General features: G+C 50.1%; 1 protein-coding gene across 12 annotated transcripts in view; it reads right to left on the reverse strand.

Moving 5' to 3' along the window:
• Positions 1-1,740: 1,740 nt before the first annotated feature.
• PIGG (phosphatidylinositol glycan anchor biosynthesis class G (EMM blood group)) overlaps positions 1,741-26,705 on the reverse strand; it is a 42,494-nt gene continuing 17,529 nt past the window's right edge. For 2 of the 12 annotated variants that reach the window (XM_055589353.1, XM_055589352.1), the window contains exons 2-9: positions 25,812-26,024; positions 17,696-17,913; positions 17,263-17,544; positions 15,595-16,052; positions 13,343-13,534; positions 9,479-9,788; positions 7,022-7,185; positions 1,742-4,009 (exon numbers count right to left, since the gene is read on the reverse strand). In XM_055589353.1, coding sequence (XP_055445328.1) covers positions 3,796-4,009; positions 7,022-7,185; positions 9,479-9,788; positions 13,343-13,534; positions 15,595-16,052; positions 17,263-17,544; positions 17,696-17,913; positions 25,812-25,923 — 1,950 coding nt within the window. In that variant the 5' untranslated portion in view covers positions 25,924-26,024 and the 3' untranslated portion in view covers positions 1,742-3,795. The other 10 variants (XM_055589354.1, XM_055589348.1, XM_055589349.1 and 7 more) reach the window with 10 other exon arrangements.

Consider the following 26,705-nt stretch of genomic DNA (forward strand, 5'->3'; position numbering starts at 1 on the left):
CTTCCTAAGGGCCACTTGACTTCACATCCCAGGATGTCTGGCTCTAGGTCAGTGATCACACCATCCTGATTATCTGGGTCATGAAGATCTGTTTTGTACAGCTCTTCTATGTATTCCTGCCACCCCTTCTTAATATCTTCTGCTTCTGTTTGGTACATGCCATTTCTGTCCTTTATTGAACTCATCTTTGCATGAAATGTTCCCTTGGTATCTCAAATTTTCTTGAAGAGATCTCTAGTCTTTCCCATTCTACTGTTTTCCTCTATTTCTTTGCACTGATCAATGAGGAAGGCTTTCTTATCTCTCCTTGCTATTCTTTGGAACTATGCATTCAAATGGGTATATCTTTCCTTTTCTCTTTTGCTTTTCACTTCTCTTCTTTTCACAGCTATTTGTAAGGCCTCCTGCGACAGCCATTTTGCTTTTTTGCATTTCTTTTTCTTGGGGATGGTCTTGCTTCCTGTCTCCTGTACAATGTCACGAACCTCTGTCCATTGTTCTTCAGGCACTCTGTCTACCAGATCTAATCCCTTGAGTCTATGTGTCACTTCCACTGTATAATCATAAGGGATTTCATTTAGGTCATACCTGAATGGTCTAGTGGTTTTCCCTACCTTCTTCAATTTAAGTCTGAATTTGGCAATCAGGAGTTCATGATCTGAGCCACAGTCAGCTCCTGGTCTTGTTTTTGCTGACTGTATACAGCTTCTCCATCTTTGGCTGCAAAGAATATAATCAGTCTGATTTCGGTGTTGACCATCTGGTGATGTCCATGTGTAGAGTCTTCTCTTGTGTTGTTGGAAGAGGGTGTTTGCTATGACCAGTGCATTCTCTTGGCAAAACCCTATTAGCCTTTGCCCTGCTTCATTCTGTACTCCAAGGCCAAATTTGCCTGTTACTCCAGGTGTTTCTTGACTTCCTACTTTTGCATTCCAGTCCCCTATAATGAAAAGGACATCTTTTTTGGGTGTTAGTTCTAAAAGGTCTTGTAGGTCTTCATAGAATCGTTCAGCTTCTTCAGCATTACTGGTTGGGACATAGCTTTGGATTATCATGATACTGAATGGTTTGTCATGGAAACGAAGAGATCATTCTGTCGTTTTTGAGACTGCATCTAAGTACTGCATTTTGGACTCTTGTTAACTATGATGGCTACTCCATTTCTTCTAACGGATTCTTGCTCACAGTAGTAGATATAATGGCTATCTGAGTTAAATTCACCCATTCAAGTCCATTTTAGTTTGCTGACTCCTAAAATGTCGACATTCAATCTTGCCATCTCTTGTTTGATCACTTCCAATTTGCCTTGATTCATGGACTTAACATTCCAGGTTCCTATGCAATATTGCTCTTTATAGCATCAGACCTTGCTTCCATCACCAGTCACATCCACAGCTGGGTGTTGTTTTTGCTTTGGCTCCATCTATTCATTCTTTTTGGAGTCATTTCTCCACTGATCTCCAGTAGCATATTGGGCACCTACTGACCTGAGGAGTTCATCTTTCAGTGTCCTATCTTTTTGCCTTTTCATACTGTTCTCAAGGCAAGAATGCTGAAGTTGTTTGCCATTCCCTTCTCCAGTGATATATATCTCACCTCCCTGTTGAGTCTCCCTCCCCTCTCCCATCCCACGCCTCTAGGTCATCAGAGTGCCAGACTGGGCTCCCTGTGTTTTACAGCAACTTCTCACCAGTGCTCATGATAGTGTATATATGTTGATGCCACTTTCTCCATTCGTCCCACTCTCTCCTTCCCCCACCGTGTCCACAAGTCCATCTCTATATTTGCATTTCCATTCCTTCCCTGCAAATAGGTTCACCAGTACTATTTTTCTAGATTCTGTATATATGCATTAATATACAATATTTGTTTTTATTTTTCTGACTTACTTCACTCTGTATAAGTCTTTAGGTTCTTTCCACCTCACTAGAATGGAGTCAAATTCATTTCTTTTTATGGCTGAGTAATATTCCATTGTGTGTATGTGCCACATCCTCTTGATTCATTCATCTCTTGGTGGACATTCAGATTGCTTCCGTGTCTTGGCTATTGTGAACAGTGCTGCTACTAACATAGGGGTACACATTTTTAACCTTACTCAATGGTCTCATACTGAGAAGAGTTGCTGGACCCAGTTCCAATGACTGCATGTGGAGGCTTCTCCTGACCAAGCAGCTCTCTGTGGCAGTATGGAATCCATGAATCCCACTCAGTCCTGATGCTATCAACCCAGAGATAGAATCAGATCCCAGCCTCCACTTTCGACAACACCAAACCCAGGGCCAGGTTGCTGCCCATGCCTCTGACTAACTGACTGTCCTCAGAGGCGTCCAAGAGCCTGTCCTCTGGCATCCCCCTAATTGGATAGAATAGCTGGCAGGGTTCAGGGAAACATGTTTACTCACTAGTTTAGTGACTTACTATGAAAGAAAATTAACGGATATGAATTAAGAAGCAGATGAACAGACAGGCAGGGCAAAGTCCTGAACAAAGGCCTTCTTTTTTTTTGTGGAGCTGAGGGCCCAGCATGCTGGCACATAGAACCTTCCTGGTTCCCTGACTTGGGAATTCTCAAAAAGGGTAAGAAAGCACTTTTTTTTTTTTATGGGAGGATTCATTATATAGTCATGATTGACTAAGTCACTGGTCAATAGTGATTGACTCACCAGGAATCAGGGGGCAGGCCTGAAAGTTCCAGCTCTCTAATAACCGGGCTGGTTCTCCTTGTAACAAGCCTCCATCCTGGTTGTTGTTCAGTTGCTCAGTCATGTCTGACTCTTGTAACCTCATGGATTGCAGCACGCCAGGCTTCCCTGTCCTTTACTATCTCCTGGAGTTTGCTCAAACTCAAGTCCATTGAGTCGGTGATGCCAACCAAGCCTCTCATCTTCTGTTGCCCCCTTCTCCTCCTGTCTTCAATTTTTCCCAGGATCAGGGTCTTTTCCAATGAGTCAGCAATTCAAGTCAGGTGGCCAAAGTATTGGAGCTTCAGCTTCAGCATCAGTCCTTCCAATGAATATTCAGCACTGGTTCCTTTATTTTTCTTTAAAATGGTATATTAACATGCAATAGGGGCTTCCCTGGTGGTTCAGATGGTAAACAATCTGCCTGCAATGTGAGAGACCCAGGTTCGATCCCTGGGTCGGGAAGATCCCCTGGAGAAGGGAATGGCAACCCACTCCAGTATTCTTGCCGGAGAATCCCATGACAGAGGAGCCTGGTGGGCTACAGTACTTGGTGTCGCAAATGATTTATATCTTTATTTTTAATTGAATATATTTATTTTAAATGTCTTAGTTTTAATTTTAAATGCCATAAATGCTGACAGGTATAGCCCACATAAACCCAAGCTTCTGGGACCCCTGGTGGTTCCTGGATCATAAAGGCCCTGAGCTTTGCAAGGGGACCCTGGCAGCGTGTGAGCCTCGTCCCACAGAATCCCTGGACACTAACAAATCTGGAAACTGTATTCTTCAATTTAAACACATATATTCGGGTAACTTATCCAGAGGAAATTTAAAGCTCAGAAGTTCCCAGAGTGATTGTCAACAGGGAAATATGATGCATATCCAAACCAAGTATTTTAAAATGAGCTTTTTAAACTACTTACTACTCAATCTAAATTCAAGTATAGTAATCAAAGAAATTGAAGCTATTCATCAACCTTATAGAATTAACATCTTTTTTTTAAAGAATAATCTTGCATTTAAACAGATATCCTTCATGACACAAACCCATGAAGTAAACAAAAGAGTTTAAAAATATATAATTTTTCCAGTGTCTTAATAGCTCCGTCTAAGACTTTGTGTTGGTTTGGTCCATGGCTGTGAAGAATATACAGACAGCAGCTGTGATGAGTAGATGCATTCCCTCATAGAGAAGTTTTGGAGAAAACACACTCCATATAAATAAGTGATAACGCAGGGACGTCACCAAAATGATATAGACGGAAACTGGAATAGAACAAATGAGCGCGTAGCAGAAGCAAGCATGACTCAGTGCCGAGCCGCTGTCAACAAAAAGGGAAACATGCATTAGAGCATGCCACTCTGGATCGTGTAAGTCATGAATACACATGTAATCACCAGAGCACAAGCCCTGGAGTGAGTCCTCAAGCCCAGCCTTGTGTTCCACTTGGGATCCAGTCCCTCAGGCAGGGGTTCTGGGAGAGCTGGGCCTGAGGCATCGCCTTCTCCCCTCTTGGGGCCTCGGCCCCAACACCCAGCCTAGGAAACCCCTGGAGATGGGCCTGGTGGACAGGCCTCGGTTCCGCTGCCCTCTTGGGGTGCCAGGGCATCTGTGCTCAGAGGGCGCCTGCCGACCCCATGGCCCTCTCGACCCGACAGGGAGGTAGGGAAACTCAGGACACTGCCTTGCTTGGGTTTCAACGTCATGGATGGGGAACGTGACCCATGTGGAGACTCTGACTGGGTTCCTTCCACAGTGACAGCCCCAGTGAGGAGGCAGTTCCTGTAAAACCTCAGCATAAGATAATTTGCAATTGAGGGGATGAATGGAGGCCCTGCAGCTAGGCTGTCTGTCCCCACTGCTAAGCTCCAGAACAGATGCCAGCTCCTCAGTAGAGGTGCACGGTCTACCCATGGCCTAGTTTTTGAGCCATTAGAAATACATTTTCAGAGCTTCCTTGGTGGCCCAGTGGTTGAGAATGTAGACTTCCAATGTAGGGGACATGGCTTAGATCCCTGGTTGGGGAACTAAAATCCTACATGCTGCAGGGTAGGAAGACCCCGCACCTCAACTGGAGAGCCTGCCTGCAGAAAACTACAGAGCCCATGTGCCACAGTCAGAGAGGAGCCCGCACGCTGCAGTGAAGAGCTCATGTACCTCAACTAAGACCAGACACAGCCAAAAATACAAAAAATAAAAAATTTAGAAAAATCATCTCCCTCTTAAAAAAAAAAAAAGCGTTAGCTGCTCAGTTGTGTCCAACTCTTTGCGACCCTATGGACAGCAGCGCCCCAGGATCCTCTGTCCATGTGATTCTCCAGGCATGAATACTGGAGTGGGCTGCCATTCCTTCTCCAGGGGATCTTCCTGACCCAGGAATCAAAAAAGAAAAGACATTTTCTTTTTCTACCACTTTAGTCTGATTATAGTTTTCTGATTTTACTGGAAAAATAAAGACAGAAACAATGCATGAAACTTGACTGAAAATGAAGGAGAAAAACCTTTTCTAAAATAAAAGAGAACATTCCTTAATTAGGGAAAACATATACAACACTCCCCAACTGACTAAAATGCTTTCAACTCACTTAAAAAACATGCTAACATCTTTTTTTTCTCCCCAATACAAGTGTAACAGATGTCAAGGGCCAGGAAAATCAAGCCGTGATTTTAGCTCCAGGGAAGCTGCTCTTCACAGACAACTGGGCTCTCATAGCCTGGCCTTCACCTGCCCTGCCCACCTGCTTGGCTGGCTGCAGTCACAGACGTGGTGTGTGCCGAGCAGGTACCACAGCAGGCAGCCCTCCAGGGCAGGGAGTGCCCACCTCACCTGCTCACGGTCCAGATGTGTGAAGGGACCTGCCAGCTTCCTTTCCCAACCAAACCCACAGCTCAGGGGCGATCTCATAGCCAGGGAGGGTTCACGTGCAGTATGAATAATGGAAGGGCATCCCAGGCCACACACCCACCCCATGTCCTTCCACGGCCGCCGGCAGGCACCCGGCTCTCAGGCGCGGACGACCAGACCAGCAGTGGCTGCGAATTGGGGGACGTCTGTCCACAGACGTCCCAAAGGCCACCTGAAGGGACTTCCCGTCCTCGGGAAGCCTGCGACCTCAGAGCAGGAGCTCTCTCCTCGGCAGGAGCCTCCCCAAAGTCCGACTCGAGTCCCGCCAGCCTCACACTGATGCTCACCTTCACCTTGAATGTCCACAGGGACACGAGTGTGGGGGTGGAGGGCAAGGCTCCCTGAGGCCTGTGTCTCAGGACCTGGTCTGGGGGTGAACCTATGGGACTGAGAAGAACCCGTGATGGAGGCCAAAGAAGTGGGGTTCAGACGTCGGGTCAGCAGTCACCCCAGTAAGGCGTTACTCTCTGGGGTAGAGAAGTGGGGGCGCCGAGGCAGGCAGAGACAGGAAGCTCACCTTCCCCTGGGCTGGAAGGGTCCTCCTGGGGCCTTCCTGACCATCACAACCGCCCAGTGTGTGAAGGGGAGCATGTGAGGGGTTCAGAGGCGCTGAGGGAGCCCTGACATACAGACACTGCACTCCTCCCACTCCAGCACCTCACAGGGGTCCACAGCCCACGGCAGCAACACCAGCACCCTGTCTGACTGATGAGGGCGGCCCAGTGGCAGGCTGCCACACACCACTCAGGCCGCACACTGCCAAGTGGCCTGGGCACCCAGGTGAGCATGTGGACGGAAGCTGGAGGCCCTTCCTCACGAAGTCCCTTTCCGAGGGGAGTGGTGTAGAAACAAGGAAGGAAGCATGTAATGTGAGGCGGTGGGAACTCTGTGGAGTAAACGGGGAGGGGAAGGATGGATGGATGGTCATGCTGGGCAGGACAGCATGGTGGGCTGGCCCGTCATTCTGATAGGAAGGAGCCTTTGGGGCTGGTGACCGCCGGCTTCCATGGGGGCAGGACAGGCTGACAGAGTCACAGCCCCATGGGGAGCCCCTTGGGACCGTCCAGGCTCCCCTCTCCAGCAGGGACCCTGGAGGTGAGAACTAGCTCCTGTGAGAACGAGAGAACTCCTACTTTCTTATCCCCAGTGGACACCCCCTCCCTGGGCGCCCACCAGGTCCCCAGCAGCTAGATGAGATGAGAAGGGGCTTTCCATCCTGTCCATCTGGAGACCCAATTTGGTATGATCTAGAAGAAGCCAGCAGGGAGGTCTGAGCTGTCCCTTCACAGACCTGCCCCACACCCCACGCTGGCCACGCACTGTGGACTGTTCATTCTTATTTAAGGAAAAGAAAACTGATGAAAAAGACCTCTGAGTTATTGGGAGCAGGAGTCAACCCGCCATCAGATTAAAGATGAGGAGCCTCACCTGCTGGCTTCTGAGGTCAGGAAGTTCACCAGGTGGCTGGCCCACAGCACAGGCCCCGAGTATGTCGCAAATGCCGTCAGGAACATGGCTGGGATCTCCATGTAGGCATCCAGGCCCACGAAGCCTGCTGAGATGTCCACAGTGGCGATGCTGTTGGAGTTTCCCTGGACGAGGGCAGAAGCAGTGCTGACGCGGCTGGTCCTGCACCACGGCCACGAGGGCCCACGAGAGCCGGTGTGGGGACATGGCCCCAGGAGCCCGCTGCCCGTTCACTCCCGGCTCCGGGGCTGACCCTGGATGTTGGCCCTCTACCTGCCTGCCTCACTCCCAGGCTTGGGGAGCAAGTGGAATGTTTTTTACCTTTGAGAAACTATACAATGTAAGTCTGCTGATGGAGTGTGAAAAGCCCCAAACTTCTATCTGTCAACTTCAGGCAGACAATACCAACCTCCCTCCTCCCTCCTTGGGGACCCTGTCTGAGGGGTTAAGGGCGGTGTTGCCACATGGCTTACAGGAGCAGCAGGACATTGCTGTCAGGGAGTCTCAGGCCCAAGATCCTGGCCACTAACAGGACAGCTCGTCCCACCAGGGAGGGCGGGGATTTGAATCCAAGCGAGGCTCTCCCGAAGTTTGGCCCCCCACCTTTCAGTCTTCACTGACGCTGGTGGCCTTTTCTAAGACACTCGCGCTGTTTACAGGCCTGACAGCACAAATGTCTGTCCCAGCACAGTGAAGTCCCAGCACAGTGAAGGCCCTTCCCAGGAACTTTTTACCTGATGGCCCAAGGACATGGGTCCAAGCTAGGTGAAGCCCACTGCCTCCTCCGCTGGCTGTATGCCATCCTGGGCCATCACTGGGTGGTGGTGCCGACCCCCAAACATCTCAGGCCATGCCTACTCCCCGTGCGTTCACTGTCCACCGCTGGCTCATCCCTTGACAACAACCTCCTTTCTGCAGCTTCCCCATGACCCTCTCTGCTCACGTCCGTCTGGGCTCTCCCTGACTGTATGATTCCCTCCCTAGAGACTGAGGAGACCTCGGAGCTGCTGAGAGGAGAAGGAAGAACAAGAATCTCAAACATCATGGCGAAGGGAGGCAGGCTGACGACAGAAAAGTGGCTCTGACCCCAGGCGGTCGCTGGAGGTGCTGCCAAAGCTGACTCCGCGGTCAGGGAGGGCTGGCCTAAGGTGTGGCCCGCACACTCTGGGGCTTCCCTTGCGTTAGGTCACTAGGTCCTCAACAGTCTGATGCTGTGTGTGTGGGTTGGGGGAGAAGGGGTGGTCTAGAGGCAGAGAGAGACTGAGGGGCCCATGGAGGGCTGTGGATACCAACTGGGCACCATGCTCCTGACCCTGTACCATGAGGAGTCGGTGAGCTGAGGGCTGGGGAAAGGGTCAGTGAGCCTGTGAGCCTCCTGCCAGGAAACCCAACAGTGAGAAAAGGACATCCCAAGGGAAGGGCTGTGGGAGGGGAGATGAGAGAGGCCCCGGGGGCCCACTGTGCTCCTAAGGCCACACAGCTGCCCACTCGTCTGACATGTCATAGGGCCTGCCGTGTGAGGGCTGACCGGCGTTGGTTTTGCTCCTTGGGGACCTGCAGCTTGTCTGACAGTGCCTGCTGCAGGTGCACCCGTGGCTGTCAGACACATGTGCTCTGGCTGCCTCTGGGCAGTGCCTGAGATGTGCCAATATCACAAACTGTCATGGAAGCTTCGTGTCCTGCTGTGGGATGAGGCCACATGCGGCAGAGAAGCAAACAGAACGTCAGAGACTGTCTCCTTGCTTGGGGGCGTGACTGCAGTCAGTCTTCCTGACACTGAGGCCTCAGCGTTGGGCAGAACTGTTCAGTTCACAGGGAGCCTATGGGCACCTTCCTGAAGAGGCGGCAGGGTCTGCTGCGCCACCGGGGGCAAGTGGGAGACTCTGGTGAGCTGAAGGCTGAGGTGGAACTTGGTCCCTCCAGGGCCAGGAGCTGGATGCTCTGTCCACCTGTCCAGTGCAGTCCCGAGTACACAGTTGCACCCTGAGGTCTACCCTGGAGGTGGCTGGGTCTGCCTCTATGGGCTCCTCAACACTGAAGAGGAGATGCGACAAGCACGGGTCCCAAGAGAGTAACAGCCAAGCGGGAGCCCCAGCAGCGCCCAGTGCTGAGAGCCAGGGAGCAGGGAGAGCAGTCACCAGCCAAGCTGACAGAGCCAAGCACTTCACTCCCCTGACCGCCCGTAGGAAGTAGACCCACAGAGAAGCTGCATGCTGGCACCAAGCGTGCCTGTCTTAAATAACTAACTGTACTTTATTTGATAAACATATGCATGATTTAAGCATAAGTCACCTTGCCATGCCAATAGTTCTTTCACTAAACTTCCTGGCTTATGGTAAAATATTCTTAAAGAAAAACTAAAAGATAAACAACATAAAAATTAATAGTCTTCTACCCATGATAATGATGAAAACCTACCTGAAAATAGAAGAATGCTTGACCAAACCAGTAATGCATCACAGTGACCTCAGCTACGTCATGCCTCAGGGGCCTCCAGATGAACTGAGTCATGATGGTCTGGATTGCGAGGCTCAGCACCAAGACGGGAAGATTGTGGGGTCTGAGGAGCAGTGCTGCCAGGAGAACTAAGCCGCTGTATATCTCCCAGAGGCCCACAGTCCTGGCCGTGAAGTCTGCAGCAATGATTTGAGATTTAAGCAAGTCTTTGGTGCCCGTGAACAGAATGCCAAGGACAAAGACATAAACAAAACGAGCCTCGGTAATGCCCCTAAAGAAAGCAAAACAAGTCAGATTCATTAGCACCAGCTACAAAAAAATCAAATATGTATTTTCCCACGTATGTGTCTACTGAGCTGAGCTGACAATACAAGCTTCAGGACCCACTCACTGTGGGGGGCTGTGTGGAAGTAGGGGTGTCTGCCTGTGCACATCAGACCCCCAGGACCCCCAGAGGCCGGCAGGCCTGTCCTTTATGTGTGCACTTCTCTGACAGAGCTGGCTGACAGGAAATCGTGCTCACGTGGCCAAGGATCACCTGGGTGAAAGATCAGAACCATCACTTGTGGCCAAAAGATCTGTCCACCTGCTTTGCATAGTTAATTTGAAAAACTGCTGGAGTAGGATAAGGTCAAAGAGGGAGAAATCCGCAAAGGCCCAAGTAAGCAGAGACATTTCAAGAAGAAAGGGGCTGGGACCTGTATCAAGGAGGACGCTGGACAGGCTGACAGTGAACAGGAAGGGGAGCACCACTGACGTCCTTAAGGGGCCCCTCTTGCCCTGACCACCCAGCTGTGCCTGGACATCCAGAACCACTGAAACCAGGCCTTCCACCCCAGCCAGGTCCGGGCTTCAGAGTGGAGAAGAAAGTCAGGAGTTAAATGTAGAGGGTTCCAGAACACCGATGGACAGCAGCACCTGCGGGCACTGAAAGGAGAGAAACAGCTTTTAGGGAAATCTAGAATCGGGACAGCTTTAGAATCAGGGCAGACATAGAACCAGGAGGGAGTCTAGAATCAGGATGGACCTGGAACCAGGATGCATCGAGAATCAGGATAAATGGGGTGGGGAGTGGAAGCATTTCACAGAAACAATGGGAGCCAGGCAGTGCGGGCTGACGAAAGGGTGTGCTGGTCTATGTTTTGGACACCAACAAAGTACATACTGTCGTCTCCACGAAAGGTAAGGAAGAGATCCATATCTTGACGTGAGTGATGCTGAAATAAGGCGCATCCAAGAGGAAAGCGGAATTTACTCATGTATCACCCTTTGATTTGTAAATAAGTTCATTTGTATCATTTTTTAGATCCTACATATAAGCAACATACACTTTGAGATTTAAACAAACAGCTCTGAATTGCATGCCCTCACATGTGACATTCAGTCTTGACATCTGCACAGAACTCCGACTTTGAGGTAAACGGCCTTTAAGGTGTCTCCCCACCATGCCCACCCTACCTGACCTTCCTTCCGCAGGTTAAGGCCTGCCACTGGGCTGTCACCTCAGCCAGGCCCTCAGCACCATCTCGATCCCCCACACCAGGTGACAGGCCCTGTTCCCAGGAGTGCCCCCTGTGCCTCTCAGCCACCCAGACAATCTGGCCACAGCTCTCAGAACTCACCCTGACATGCTTTCAGAGAGGGCAACACTTGCTTTTCTTTCTTTGACTAGCAAAGCAACACCAAACATTTAGAGAAAACCTATCCTTCTCAAACTATTCCAAAAAAATTGCAGAGGAAGGAATGCTTCCAAAGTCACATTATGAGGCCAGCATAACCCTGATATCAAAACCAGACAAAGATATTGCACACAAAAAATTATAAGCCAACATCAATGATGAACGCAGATAATAAATCGTCAACAAAATAGTAGCAAAACAAATTCAACAAAACATTAAAAGGATCATACACTGTGATGAAGTGGGATTTATCCCAGGGATGCAAAGATGGTTCAATATCCAAAAATCAATCAAAGTTATATACCAAGTTAACAAACTGAAGAATAAAAACCACATGATCCTCCTCAACAGATGGTGTAAAAAGCTTCTGATAAAATTCAACATCCATTTATGATTTAAAAAATTCTCCAGAAAGTGGGTATAGAGGGAGCATACCTCAACATAATAAAGGCCATGTGTGATAAGCCCACAGCTAACATCATACTCAGTGGTGGAAGGATCTAGACTAAGAACAAGACAAGGATGTCCACTCACCACTTTTATTCAGCATAAAATTGGAAGTCCTAGCCATAGCAGTCAGATAAGAAAAATAAATAAAAGGGCTCCAAACTGGAAAGGAAGAAATACAACTGTCACTGTTTGCAGATGCCATGATATAATACACAGAAAATCCAAAATGCCACGAGAGCCCATCAGTGAGTTCAGTACAGCTGAAAAATACAAAATTAATATACAGAAATATTCTACATTTCTATAACTAACAACAAATTATCATAAATAAAAAGTAAGAAAACAATCCCACGGACGACCACATCAAAGTAATAAAACACTTAGAAATAAATCTAAGTAGGAGATAAAAGAACTGTACTCAGAAAACTGTAAGATACTCATGAAAGAAACTGAAGACAGCATAAACTGATGTAAAGACATGTTTAGACATACCACGTTCCCGGATTGGAAAAGTTAATATTGTTAAAACAATCATCTACTCAAGGCAGTCTACATATTCATGTAATCCTTATCAAAATACAAATGGCATTTTTCACAGAACTAGAACAGGTAATTCTAAAATTTTAAAACTTGTAAGGAAACACAAAAGATTTCAACTAGCCAAAACAATCTTGAGAAAGAACAAAGCTGGAGGTATCACAAGCCTTAACTTTAAACCATACTCCATAGCTACACTAATCTAAACAGTATGGAACAGGCACAAACACACACATCACACACACATAGACTGATGGAATGGAATGTAGACCCAAGATGAACCCACACTTACGTGGGGAATTAACTGACGACATAGGAAGCAACAAGATACAATGGAGGGAAGACAGTCTGTTCAGTAAGTGGTGCTGGGAAAACTAGAAAGCTACACGCAAATGAATCAAACTGGACAACTCTCTCATACCACACACAAACATAAATTCAAAACGGATTAAAGACCTGAAACCATAGACCTCAGAGACTCATCCAAAACTGCTGGCCAAGCACCTCATTTTTTACTATGTGCAACCATAAATAATGCTTCAGAGAACACCCATATCCCAGTCTCTTGCTTCATGTCTGGTTGTATCTTGAGATGAATTCTGTAAGAGTACACCCAAGTCAGAGGGTTGGACAAGATCAAGATTCTTAACACATTTAATGAACAGCCTTCCAAAATAGGGTCTGCTCACCCCAACCCTGTGACTGTTAAAAACAGAGAAAGCCCTGTGACGTGCAGAAAGTGGTATTGACAATTTGCAGGAGCCAGCTGCAGGAGCTCATGTAAATTATGGGAAAGTTGGGCTTTCTGCCATGCTTCACCCCCAACCGCTAGGAGTATCCACTCATTATTATCCTCATTACTAGTTACTTCTTAGTGGAGCAAAATGAAATACTTTAAATTCTTTATTTTTAAACAATCCCTTATTAAAAAAACAAAAAAAAACCCACCCTGGTGACCTTACTTCCAAGTTATTTGTCTCTCTCCTACCAAAAAAAGAGGCTAACAGAACTGGCTCACTGAAGTGTTCTCAGTAACTATTGATAAAATCACAATTCACAAAAGCCCAACTCTAATGTTCTCAAGCCTGCATGGCATTGTTAGTACATAAAACTTACAACAGGTCTAAAACCAAGTGCTTGTGTCTGCTGGTACACTTACTTTGAAATGTCTTTGTTGTCTGGTTGCCATGGGAACAGCACATTTCCAATGGCCGCCCGGTAGCAATAGATGCCCAGCAGGCCAAACGCCATGGCCACTTTTGATGTGAGGGAGCACCTCTTCTGAACCAACACAAAAATCATGGTGAGGGAAAGTGCGGCCAGAACAGAGAGTTCAGCCTTATGATCAGAGCTGGAATGAAATGTAAGATGCACGAAATTACTACCAAGGACAACTAGTGATGTTATGGATCTACACATGTGGCTTTCTAAGAATGGAACAAATAAAGGGCTGTTAACCCAAACTCTCACTGCTCATTCCCAACTGGTCCCCACCATCAGCTCTGCATGGGTCAGGGCAACACTGCCTGCTGGCTCTCCTTTCTGGGGCTGCCTCGCTTTCCTCAACCACAGGTGAGGAGGTTCTGGGCAAAGGAGACATGTCCTGGCACCATCATCTTCCATTCACTTGTCAGTGCAGAGGGAATCACATGGAGTGTCTGCCCCCTCGCAGGTGCCCCGCAGAGAGGCCGGGCACATGGCTGTGTCTCTGTGGCCTTTGCCTGCGCCCTGCTACCTCGGTGAGCTGTCCTGGGCGGCAGGGCTTTCCCGTTTAGTTCACTGCAGCTCGTGGTCATGAAGCCCAAACACTCAATACCTGTGAAGTGGGTGAGTCAAGATACACACACCCCACACGGAGAAAATACTAGGCAAGATGCAGGGGAGAGGAGGCCAGTGCCAGGTGGGTCCTGGGGGCGGCGACAGGGTTACACTGGGGCCGCCACTGCTGCTCTGCAAGCTGCGCTTTATGCGGACCCTGGCTCACTGGATGGAAAGCAGAGCATAGAGGAGGCAATTTCGGGTGTCTCTGGGTGCCTCTTGAAGGCTCTGTCCTGGAGCAGGAATCACCGAAACTGCAGCCTCCTCACAAATGGACTGGGAGAGTCATGCCCTGATGGAAAGGCGCAGGGGGCCAGTGTGCTGAGGGAGGGTCCAGACTGAGGCGTGGGCACAGCCTGGAGAGGGGCAGGGGCAGTGGGGGTGCCCTTGCACGCTCGCCTGCTAGTGCATCTGGGGGTGGAAACCACCAAGCCCTCCTGCAGCGCTGTCACGCCCCAGGAGAATTAGAAGGTCATTGTGCTGCTCCCGCGCTCTCGCCCTCACACGCTCTGGCTCTGCCTGCCACGCCTCAGCTCCCCTCTGCTTTTGCACTCCACACGGGGACAGGCCAGGACACTCTTTTCAAGGCTGCTGTGAAAACGGAATGAGTGGGCACACAGCAGGCACCTGAAAATTGCTACCTGGGTGACCGTGGTTGCCAAAGATTTGCTAGTGCTGTTACCACTGGGGAGAAATTTACCATAAGAATTATTTGGCCAGAGGAATAAGTCTTACAGCCTTTGGTGTACAGTTCCAGCGGGACTTATCCAAAAGGACTGTGCCAGTATGTGGTCCCAGGATGCACTGATGCTCACCAAGCCCTCACCAGGTATAAAACTGCACTTTGTGATTTGACGCTCCCAAATCACCAGTGGGAGCGCGCCTTTCCCTGCTCTTTCCTCTGGGACTCCCTCCCTTAGGAGTGTGTCTACTACAGTTGTGAGTCTTGCGTTCTGCCAACAGTTCTCAAGAGGCTCTCCCCAGTGACACGACAGTGACCTCTGTTGGTCTCTCTTGGAAATATTTTTTCATCTTGCTGTGCTCTTACTTTAGTTGTTTTTTAAGACTTCGTTGACAGTAAAATTGATGATACAGCCAAATCTTGGTCTTTTCTACCCTAGTTTCTTCTCTTCACTTCAGTCCTCTATATTTGCCATACTTTCCACTGGGTCACCTGGCCACCTGTGAGAGGCCGCAGAAGCAGCTGAAGACACACCTCCAGGCTCCAGCCAAGGCAGCTGCCCCTCTGGGGGTGGGGTGTGGGGGAGGCAGGGGGACAGAGAGGGGTGGGGGCACAGGGCTCCTGGTCAGCCTGTCACCCCAGCCCTGCACCATGGGGCACAGGGCAGCGAGTGAAGAACTATATCCTGCTGCAGTGATCATTATAAAACTCACTGGTTTTCAAACAGGAACACTTACAGTGATTTGGCAATGAAAAACCAAACTACCAGGCTAGCCTCAAATAAATTCACCTTTCAACTCAATTCATGGGTCAGTCTTCTATTTCTTCAGATTTCAAATACCATTTCTATCCTGAGTAGGAAAAACAGGTGTTTGGAGCGTCTGGCCCAAGGCCACAACTCATGCCCTCACCTGGTGAGCCAGTGCCCCAGGTCGGGCCGGTGGGCCCACTGCACACCGGTCTGGTTCAGGGACCGCAGCAGCCGGCAGCAGGCCAGAACCAGCCAGGGGCTCGCCAGCACCATCCACCGCTCAGGGCCTCTGAGGGCTTCCAGGGAGGAGGTGTCTGCGGGCGCTCGGCTGAGCTCCCACCCCTCAGGGCCAGCACGCTTGCCCTGCAGGGCCACCGCGACCCCGTCAAACTCCTCTCCCGTGTGTGGGCAACGCTGAGGGGCATGGTCGTCTCCCAGAAAGCAGTTTCTGTAGATCTGGTGGCACAGAGCTAAACACAGTGTGTTGACAAGGAAGTACCAGGTCTGGTGCTCCTCTTCGATGAAGCTGCTTGCGCCCAGACTCAACACATGGCCCACGGTTCCCAAGAAGCTGAGAAGATCTAACTCTGACCACCTTGAGGTGGACTGAGGTGGATTCTGTGAAAAGGAAAATGCATTTTGTAAGGAAGAATCTGAACAGTTCTCCTTCTTGCTGCACGAGCGTACAGTGCTCACTCACAGGAGATAACTTGCTGCTCCTCACGCCCCGCACCCACTTCACCCCCCCCCCCCGGTGAACCAGAGGACGTGGGGACAGCACGGCGACCCTGCCCTGGACGGCAAGCCTGCAGCTGAGGGACAAGGAGACTGAAGACGTCTGGACCCCGCTTCTCGGCAGTGCCAGAGCTCTCAGCCCGTCCTTCACACCCCATCCTTGCCTCTCACAGCCACGGCCCACCACTCGACCACTCGAGACCAAGGAACCCCAAGGGCATACTCCACCAAGCCAGACGTCTAGCTTTTCCATGAACTTGCTGAAGTCCAGAGAGTTTCCGTTACAATGGTAGGGTATCATAGTACTAGCCCTTAAATAGACTAATATAAAGCATTTTAAGTTAAGATGAGGACTCAATGGCTCTCACTTAATACTGCTGGCATTCATTCCGTTACCTGCGTGCACCTAGTACATGATGGCGACGTGGTGAACCTGGTCAAGCCCTGGAGAATCAACTCCTCTGGGAAACCCCACGCTTGAGTAGGTATGGAAATGTGTGGGAAATGACAACATACATGTTCCCTCAGCCACCAGCACATGAGGAGGGGTGGGTGTCTATGGCCCCATGACCAGGAGCTGCCCTCTGGGGCCTGGAGTCATTGCCCTGGGTCCCTCAGGCCCTGGGCACTGTGAACCAACCAGGACTGCCCGTGTCTCTCTCACCAGCCCGCCACCACAACCAGCTGATGAAAGAAGGCGTCAGAGGCCAAAAGCTGCAAGGAAGTCTAGAACAGGAAACGGCATTTTCCGAGGCAGAATGAGGATGAGGTCTGAGTTTCTTCTCGATCTCCATCAGTCAGCTGCTTGCTCCTCTGTGCAGCCACTCTAGAGAGGCCCCTGGTCACAGTCCCAGGGACCCCGTCCTTCCAGCTCAGAAAGAAGGCATGAGGCCTGACAACACAGGTGAGTGTGTGAAGTTGGGATGGTCAGGGCCTGGGAGGCTCGTCGCTGAGAGTGTGTCCTGTCAGCTCCCACCAAGTGTGGGCCCTTCCCTCAGCTCCCACCAGCACCGTGCCTGCTACACACTAGGGGTCTAACCCACATCTCATCAGTGCAGCAACAAGAGCAGCCCACCTGGAAAGCCAGTCCTACCTGACTCAGACACTTCCCACCGGCAAAAACCCTGGTGAGAGCAGACACGCCCGCGCAGAGCAGTGCGGCGACCAGCGTCATCACTCCGCCCGCAGCCAGCCACGGGAGGCCGCACAGGTAGCACGAGCTGTCAGCGGCGGTGCACACGACGACGTGGAGCGCTGCGAGTGCCAGGAGCAGCAGGTAGAAGAGCAGAGAGCACACGGGCGACAGCAGGGGGATGTCCAGCTCAGCCCTGCTGCTCAGCGCCTGCGGGACACTGAACAGGAGCAGGACGAGGGCCTGGAACAGGAACAGCGGGTGTCCACGACTGCGCAAACAGGGCGCGCTCCTGTCCCCTTCCAGAAACACCGAATCTCCATGTCCTTTGACTACCAAACGCTGGCGGAGCTGTCCGCCCAGCGACGCAGCGACCCTGCCCGGGGAACCGTACCTCCAGGACCAGGACGGTCCCCACCGCCATGGAGTAGACGTCATACTGGGCCGCTCGTCTGCTCAGCGACAGCTTCAGCGTCCTCAGTGCGTCCAGGTACTGCCTGCGAACCTTGGCTCCCAGGTTGAAAACGACTTCTGAGTTATTTTCCTCCAAGTACAATCTGATCCAGTTTCTGTGCGATCTTTCCGACACTTTAAACTGCTCAAATCCAGGCTCTAAGAAGAAAGGCCACACACACAAATCACCGACACGCACACACACGTGTAATCTGCGAGTCCTGCTACTGATGGCATGTGGCAGAGCCTGACACTCATCAAGACGAACTCCCGAGAGGGGTGGCCGCCCCTCAGGAAAACCCCCACCGCGGTGACGCCGGCCTGTCCCCGTCCCGTCCTTCCTTCCACTGCCCCACTCGCACGGACAGAAGCCCCTCCTTCTCGGCCTCCTGCTTGCCGCCTCCTCCCTGTCCTCTCTGTCCACTCTTCTTCCTCATGGTGCAAGAGTGTGACAGCCATAAAAGCAGAGTACTAAGAGGCCCTCAGTTCTACAGAATTCCCCCCAACCCTCAGGCTCTGTGTGATGACGGAACAGGAAGTACCTGATGCCTGCGCCACTGCGGCCCTTTCCCCAAGGCCGGTGGGCACCCCTGCTTTTCACTGTCAGCTCCCCTTTTACTTGCTCCCCTTCTTCACAGACCCTCTCTGGGAAGGGATGCAGTCTCCCAGTCCCTCCTGCCACAAGGCTGACGTGCCCCACCTGCTAGATGATCCATGGCTGATGCAAAGCCAGGGCGGCGAAACAGCCCATCAGTGGGCCCCAGCCCTGGCTGCGGTGGGCTCCCCCTGGGACGGTGGTGGCAGGCTGCCCAAGGCCGGGGGCTGCCTGCTTCCTTTCAGGGCTGAACCAGACTCAGTTGTGACTCGATTGGCCGGCAGAGCAAGAACTTCTTTTCTGAGGCTCCCTGGTACTTAACATGCTTTTCCAACTTAAAAGCAGAACTGTTTCAAGGTGGTCTGCACCATGCCTTTCAGGGGCCTTGGCCCAAACCACCAGCAGCGTGCCCACTCCAGCCTTCCCCAATCACAGGCTGGCATCCTTGCTGCACAACCGAGTGTGGGCTCAGATGTCTGCAGCCCCCCCACTGCCACTGGAGCCAGGGGACCTGCACCAAGTGCTGGGGGCAGGCATGACCCCAAGCCCACTCGGTCCTCTCCCCAGGACCAGTGGGACTGGAATGACTACATGCGTATTTCAGAGAGGAGGCGACTCAGACACCAGCTCATGGGCTGGCAGTGAGAGCTGGGCTAAGTCTGGATCCAAGCTGTCTCCCTTACTTGCTACCCTCTACCACCCCGAAGTCACAGACATGGGTGCATCCGTGTTGGGACCCTACTGCCTGGAGTCACAGAGAAATGGGGGACCTATGCACGCACCCAAACAAAAACTGAGCACTGACTACATGCTAGGTGCATCAGGTTCAGGTCCTGCCAGTGTGGGCCTGTGGTCCAGCTGCGTTGTCACACACGTGCAAAACCACGCACAGTGAGAAATGCTGTGGAGGGAAAGTAGAGGGAATAGCGAGAGACTCTGGTAACACAAAGGGAACTGACATAAGACTGAGGTTAAGTGTGGGGGACAAGGGCGGTCTGACATTTCAGTGAACTGAAAATGTGATGGACGCCCAGGAACCACCCAGGTGAGCAGGGAGAGCAGCATGCACAGGAACAGCACATGCAAAGGCCCTGAGGCGAGCAAAGCCCCCACTACGACCGAATGACAGTCAGGTGAGCGCGCTGCTTCAGACTTGGCTGGACGTCACAGCAGGCCTCGAGACCTGTCTCACCGTCAGACACGTGCCCAGCTCTGTTTCAGGAAACGCTGTCACCGACGGGGCAGACGATGGGCACCCTGGAGGTGCGAGGCCCTGGGTGGCCTTCTCACCCCGGGGACTGGCCTCAGTTCGTCTCGCAGGCTCATTATGGCCACATCCACTGCAGCGCTCAGTTCGCTATCCCGTTTTTGGTTTCCTCTTTATTAGTTCTTGGTATATGAGAAGGGATGCATGGTGCCAGCAGCAACTGATTTGCAAGTTATTTGCTTCTGGTCCAGACTGAAACATGCACGCAGCCAGGCCTCATCTCTGACAGAGCTACCCACAGGGGGGTCTCATGATCTAAGAGCTGACGCTCCCCAAGTCCTCTTGCCATTCAGGATGTCTGGTTCCCAACCACTCCCTGCTGGAAGGATGTGTCTTCCACACCCAACCCAAGGTCAGATTATATCTCAGCACAAACTCATGGCACTCACTCTACTTGGCGGTACCCCACTACTTCAAGTAGGAAAACACGCCCACATCCCATTGAATGTTGCCTCAAACCGGGAAGTGACCTTCTCGGCATCCAAACAAGCCCAGCCCCAGCGTTAAACACCAGCCTTGACATACCTGGATGGGCCAGAATGAAATCTCTAAAGCCATGATCCTTCTGTTCTGTGTCATCCCTCAGTTCAGGTCAGTCGCTCAGTCGTGTCTGACTCTTTGCGACCCCATGGACTGCAGCACCAGGCCTCCCTGTCCATCACCAACTCCCGGAGCTTGTGCAAACTCATGTCCATCCAGTCGGTGTCATCCCTACCAAGCTATAAATACCGTGTTCTTCCTCCCAGCTCAAAAACAAGAATACCCCCCTCTTGGCGCCCATTCGGCTCCGACGACAGCCCGTATCTGCACCCACGCCAGCCAGGCATGTGACCTACTCTGTCAACAAAGCTGCTGAGATCTCACCTACAAGAGAAGTGGTCAGTTCTCAATTCCTCATTTTACTTTTGCCCACGCCCTGCGGCTCGCAAGATCTTAGTTCCCCGATAAGGGATTCAACCTGTGCTCCTGCAGTGGAAGTGAGGGGTCCTAGCCACTGGAATGCCGGGGAATTCTCCTCAGTTCCTCACTTTATTTTACCTTGAACCCTATTCAACACATTCACTCACTCCCTCCTTCTTGAAGTTCTTTCTTTACTTGGCTTTGTCAACACCAGTCCCACCCTGGCCCTCCAGCACATACACAAGCGCCCTGCCTTACAAACTTGCTCTTTACACAGCCTTGCCCACCTCAGTGATGGTCACTGCTTCCTTACAGTGTTCAGCTGAAAACCAAAGTTGCTTTTTATGCCACTGGCTAGTCCTCTTTGCACTGCCTTCAAAGCAGACCCAGAAGCACCCCTCTGTCCTGGATTCTGCTGCCTGGGCCCTCGCCCTCCACCTGCACTGAGCACCTCGCCCTCCTACAGAGGAGGGTCTCACACCATCCACCGCACCCTCCTACGGTGCAGCAGAGAGCCCTCGGCACGGGCACCTGAGACGGCCTCTGAAAACGCAAGGGGAAGATTCCAGGCTCTGCATGACACCCTGCAGGAGCTCTCCACTTACTCAGAATGGAAGCAAGAGCCACTGGAACGCCTACAAGGCCCTCGGCCCTCATCTCCTTCTGGCTCCCCTCGGTTCACTGCTCCAGCCACGCTGGCCCCTGGTCACTCCTTGACTGTGTGGGCACGTCCTCACCACAGGACCCTGCCTGGCACAAGGCTCCCTCCCAGGCCATGTGCCCCATGGCCCTCACTCACCTGCATGCCCACCCTTCCCTGGTTCAGCCTTTTCCTAAGGCGCCCATCACCACCTGGCACCCTTTCCTGGCCATCTTTCTCTTTTTCCCTCTCTGGATGAGAAGCTCCATGAGGGCAGAGCTCTCCTGCTGTGCCTCTAGTGCTCTCAACAGCCCCTGGCTGAAGAGGAACATAGTGAGAAAATTCAGCATTTGCTAAATAAATAAATTTATGACATTTTCATACTGTTCATGGGGTTCTCAAAGCAAGAATACTGAAGTGGTTTGACATTCCGTTCTCCACTGGACTGTTTTGTCAGAACTCTCCACTACGACCCATCTGTTTTGGCTGGCCTACATGGCGTGGCTCATAGTTTTATTGAGTTAGACAAGGCTATGGTCCACGTGATCAGTTTGGTTCAGTTCAGTCACTCAGTCGTGTCCGACTCTTTGCGACCCCATGGACTGCAGCATGCCAGGCCTCCCTGTCCATCACCAACTCTTGGAGCTTGCTCAAACTCATGTCCATCGAGTCAGTGATGCCATCCATTCAGCTCATCCTCTGTTGTCCCCTTCTCCTCCTGCCTTCAATCTTTCCCAGCATCACGGTCTTTTCCAATGAGTCAGGTCTTTGCATTAGGTGGCCAAAATACTGGAGCTTCAGCTTCAGCATCAGTCCCTCCAATGAATATTCAGGACTGATTTCCATTACAATGGACTGGTTGGGTCTCCTTGTAGTCCAAGGGACTCTCAAGAGTCTTCTCCAATACCACAGTTCAAAAGCATCAATTCTTTGGCGCTCAGCTTTCTTTATAGTCCAACTCTCACATCCATACATGACTACTGGAAAAACCAAAGCTTTGACTAGACGGACCTTTGTCATGGCAAAGTAATGTTTGGTTAGTTTTCTGTGCTTGTGGTTCTCATTCGTCTGCCCTCTGATAGATAATAATAAGAGGCTTGTGGAAGCTTCCTGACAGGAGACACTGACTTTGGGGAAAACTGGGTCTTGTTCTGATGGGTGGGGCCGTGCTCAGTAAATCTTTAATCCAATTTTCTGTTGATGGGCGGGGCTGTGTTCCCTCCCTGTTGTTTGGCCTGAAGCCAAACTACTGTAGGAGTAATGAAGATTGGCAGACTTTATTATTTTGGGATGGGAATGAAAACTGACCTTTTCTAGTCCTCTGGCCACTGCTGAGTTTTCCAAATTTGCTGGCATATTGACTGCAGCACTTTGACAGCATCATCTTTCAGGATTTGGAATAGCTCAACTGGAATTCCATCATCTCCACTAGCTTTGTTCGTAGTGATGCTTTCTAAGGCCCACTTGACTTCACATTCCAGGATGCCTGGCTCTAGGTCAGTGATCACACCATCATGATTATCTGGGTCGTGAAGATCTTTTCTGTACAGTTCTTCTGTGTATTCTTGCCATCTCTTCTTAATATCTTCTGCTTCCGTTAGATCCATACCATTTCTGTCCTTTATTGAGCTCATCTTTGCATGAAATGTTCCTTTGGTATCTCTGATTTTCTTGAAGAGATCCCTAGTCTTTCCCATTCTGTTGTTTTCCTCTATTTCTCTGCAGTGATCGCTGAAAAAGGCTTTCTTATCTCTTCTTGCTATTCTTTGGAACACTGCATTCAGATGTTTATATTTTTCCTTTTCTCCTTTGCTTTTCGCTTCTCTTCTTTTCACAGCTATTTGTAAGGCCTCCCCAGACAGCCATTTTGCTTTTTTGCATTTCTTTTCTATGGGAATGGTCTTGATCCCTGTCTCCTGTACAATGTCACGAACTAACCCTAACCCTAACCCTCATTCCATAGTTCATCAGGCACTCTATCTATCAGATCTAGGCCCTTAAATCTATTTCTCACTTCTACTGTATAATCATAAGGGATTTGATTTAGGTCATACCTGAATGGTCTAGTGGTTTTCCCTACTTTCTTCAATTTAAGTCTGAATTTGGCAATAAGGAGTTCATGGTCTGAGCCACAGTCAGCTCCTGGTCTTGTTTTTGCTGACTGTATAGAGCTTCTCCATCTTTGGCTGCAAAGAATATAATCAATCTGATTTCGGTGTTGACCATCTGGTGATGTCCATGTATAGAGTCTTCTCTTGTGTTGTTGGAAGAGGGTGTTTGTTATGACCGGTGCATTTTCTTGGCAAAACTCTATTAGCCTTTGCCCTGCTTCATTCCGTATTCCAAGGCCAAATTTGCCTGTTACTCCAGGTGGTTTTAGAAAAGGCAGAGGAACCAGGGATCAAATTGCCAACATCCGCTGGATCATGGAAAAAGCAAAAGAGTTCCAGAAAAACATCTATTTCTGCTTCATTGACTATGCCAAAGCCTTTGACTGTGTGGATCACAACAAACTGTGGAAAATTCTGAAAGAGATGGGAATACCAGACCGCCTGATCTGCCTCTTGAGAAATTTGTATGCAGGTCAGGAAGCAACAGTTAGAACTGGACATGGAACAGCAGACTGGTTCCAAATAGGAAAAGGAGTTCATCAAGGCTGTACCTTGTCACCCTGCTTATTTAACTTCTATGCAGAGTGCATCATGAGAAACGCTGGACTGGAAGAAACACAAACTGGAATCAAGATTGCCAAGAGAAATATCAATAACCTCAGATATGCAGATGACACCACCCTTATGGCAGAAAGTGAAGAGGAACTCAAAAGCCTCTTGATGAAAGTCAAAGTGGAGAGTGAAAAAGTTGGCTTAAAGCTCAAACATTCAGAAAACGAAGATCATGGCAGGTGGTCCCAACACTTCTTGGGAAATAGATGGGGAAACAGTGGAAACGGTGTCAGACTTTATTTTTCTGGGCTCCAAAATCACTACAGATGGTGACTGCAGCCATGAAATTAAAAGACGCTTACTCCTTGGAAGGAAAGTTATGACCAACCTAGATAGCATATTCAAAAGCAGAGACATTACTTTGCCAACAAAGTTTCGTCTAGTCAAGGCTATGGTTTTTCCTGTGGTCATGTATGGATGTGAGAGTTGGACTGTGAAGAAGGCTGAGCGCCGAAGAATTGATGCTTTTGAAGTGTGGTGTTGGAGAAGACTCTTGAGAGTCCCTTGGACTGCAAGGAGATCCAACCAGTCCATTCTGAAGGAGATCGGCCCTGGGATTTCTTTGGAAGGAAGGATGCTAAAGCTGAAACTCCAGTACTTTGGCCACCTGATGCGAAGAGTTGACTCATTGGAAAAGACTCTGATGCTGGGAGGGGTTGGGGGCAGGAGGAGAAGGGGACGACAGAGGATGAGATGGCTGGATGGCATCACTGACTTGATGGACATGAGTTTGAGTAAACTCTGGGAGTTGGTGATGGACAGAGAGGCCTGGCATGCTGCAGTCCATGGGGTCGCAAAGAGTCGAACACGACTGAGCGACTGAACTGAGCTGAGCGACTGAGTGAAGACAATGAAGACTCTTCCTTCAAAAGGGTTTGAGCACCACTGTTGGATTCAGTGCCCCGACCCTGCATCAGACCAGGCCTCTGCCGGAGATGCCTGCACACTCACAGACAGGGCTGGCTCAGTCTCTTGTGGGGACATTGTTTCTTCATCCTTGCTCCTGTTACACACAAGGTTTTGTTTGTGCCAAGAGTCTGTTTCCCCAGTCCTGTGCAAGTTCTGTAATCAAACTGCACTGGCCTCTAAAGTCAAATTGCCTGGGGGTTCTCAGTCCCTTTGCCAGATCCCCAGATTGGGAAACCTGTCGTAGGTCCTAGAACTTTCTTAACAGTGCGAGCATTTCTTTGGTTTAATTGTTCTGCAGCTGTGGGTCGTCTGCTCGGCAGCTCTATAGTGGGGCCAATGGCGACCTCCTCCAACAGGGCTTATGCCACATGCTCCATGACCCACATCTGCTGTGGTCAGAGCCCCTGCCCCTGCAGCAGGCCACTGCTGATCCATGCCTCCACAGGAGACGCACTAAAAAGAAGGTCTGGCTCAGTCTCTGTGGGGTCTCTCGGTCCTGGTGCACCCAAGGTTTTGTCTGAGCCCTCCAAGCGCCTCTGGCAGATATGGGGTTTGATTCTAAATGCGATTTTGCCCCTTGCTCCTTGGAAGAAAATCTATGACCAACCTAGACAGCATATTAAAAAACAGAAACATAACTTTGCCAACAAAGGTCTGTCTAGTCAAAGCTACTGTTTTTCCAGTGGTCATGTATGGATGACAGAGTTGGACCATAAAGAAAGCTGAGCACTGAAGAACTGATGCTTGTGAACTGTGGTGTTGGAGAAGACTCTTGAGAGTCCCTTGGACTGCAAGGAGACCCAACCAGTCAATCCTAAAGGAAATCAGTCCTGAATATTCATTGGAAGGAATGATGCTGAAGCTGAAGCTCCAATACTTTGGCCACCTGATGAGAAGAACTGACTAATAAGAAGTAACGCACAAGGACCACTGCAGTGCCCATCACGAGAGCAGCAGGACAACACCCAGCACCATGGATGCATACAGCAGGACGCACATACTGGCAGCTGCTAACTGGCTTACCTTTGTTATATGATGGAACATTCTCCTGCAACAACTTGCTAAGCTGTACTGTATTTAAATGTAAAAACCTCAGCTGTTCCCGCATTGGTCTTCCTTCTACAACAGGGAACATAAGACTGCCGGTGTTGCTCTTCGGAATCGGCAGACCCAGGCCTATTGAGAGCGTTGCAGCCAAATCAGTCTGTTGAACGCGAGTTGGATGTCTGACATCACCTAGAAAAAAGAAAACGGTTTAGGTGACAGGCTCTAGGACGTGTGTGATGGTAGTCATTCTTAAATCTGACCTTCTACAAGTAATGTTAATCAAATCACCCTGTGTGCTTCCTACTAACCACAACCTGGCCTAAAACAATAAAAACCACAGGATCTGAATCTACTCATGCCTCCAGGTCAGGTGGGATTTACCAGGTGAACAGAGGACATGTTAACTGACAATGCAGAAAGAGACTCCACAGGACAACTAACCAAATTCCTCAACAAATAATCACGATAAAACAGGATGGGGATGGAGACTTGTAAGTCAGAGGAGACCTAGAGACATGTCAACAACAACTGAAATTATTTTAAGAAGAATGTGAGCAATTCAAGCCTAAGGGTGCTCTTGAAAACTATGGAGGTTTTGGAGGTAAGTAACTAAGAGGAAGCTGGCAGCTTCCTGAGAGCAACAAGCTGAACCACAGGCCGGCTGCAAGTGTATCAGTCAAGAAGGGCTCCCCTGGTATCAGAACAACTTTAAAGACTGGCCTTGAGAAAGACTCTTGCAAAGTTGCCCAAACGTGATGAGATCAGGCCGCGGAGAACACTGATTATCAACTGTCAAAAACGAGGGTGCAGTCAGCCTGCAGTGAGTGGAGCCAACAGCTGGGTGGGTCTGACAGCAAGAGAGGCAACATT

This window comes from Bubalus kerabau, chromosome 7 (genome assembly GCF_029407905.1).
Source record: "Bubalus kerabau isolate K-KA32 ecotype Philippines breed swamp buffalo chromosome 7, PCC_UOA_SB_1v2, whole genome shotgun sequence".
NCBI lineage: Eukaryota > Metazoa > Chordata > Mammalia > Artiodactyla > Bovidae > Bubalus > Bubalus kerabau.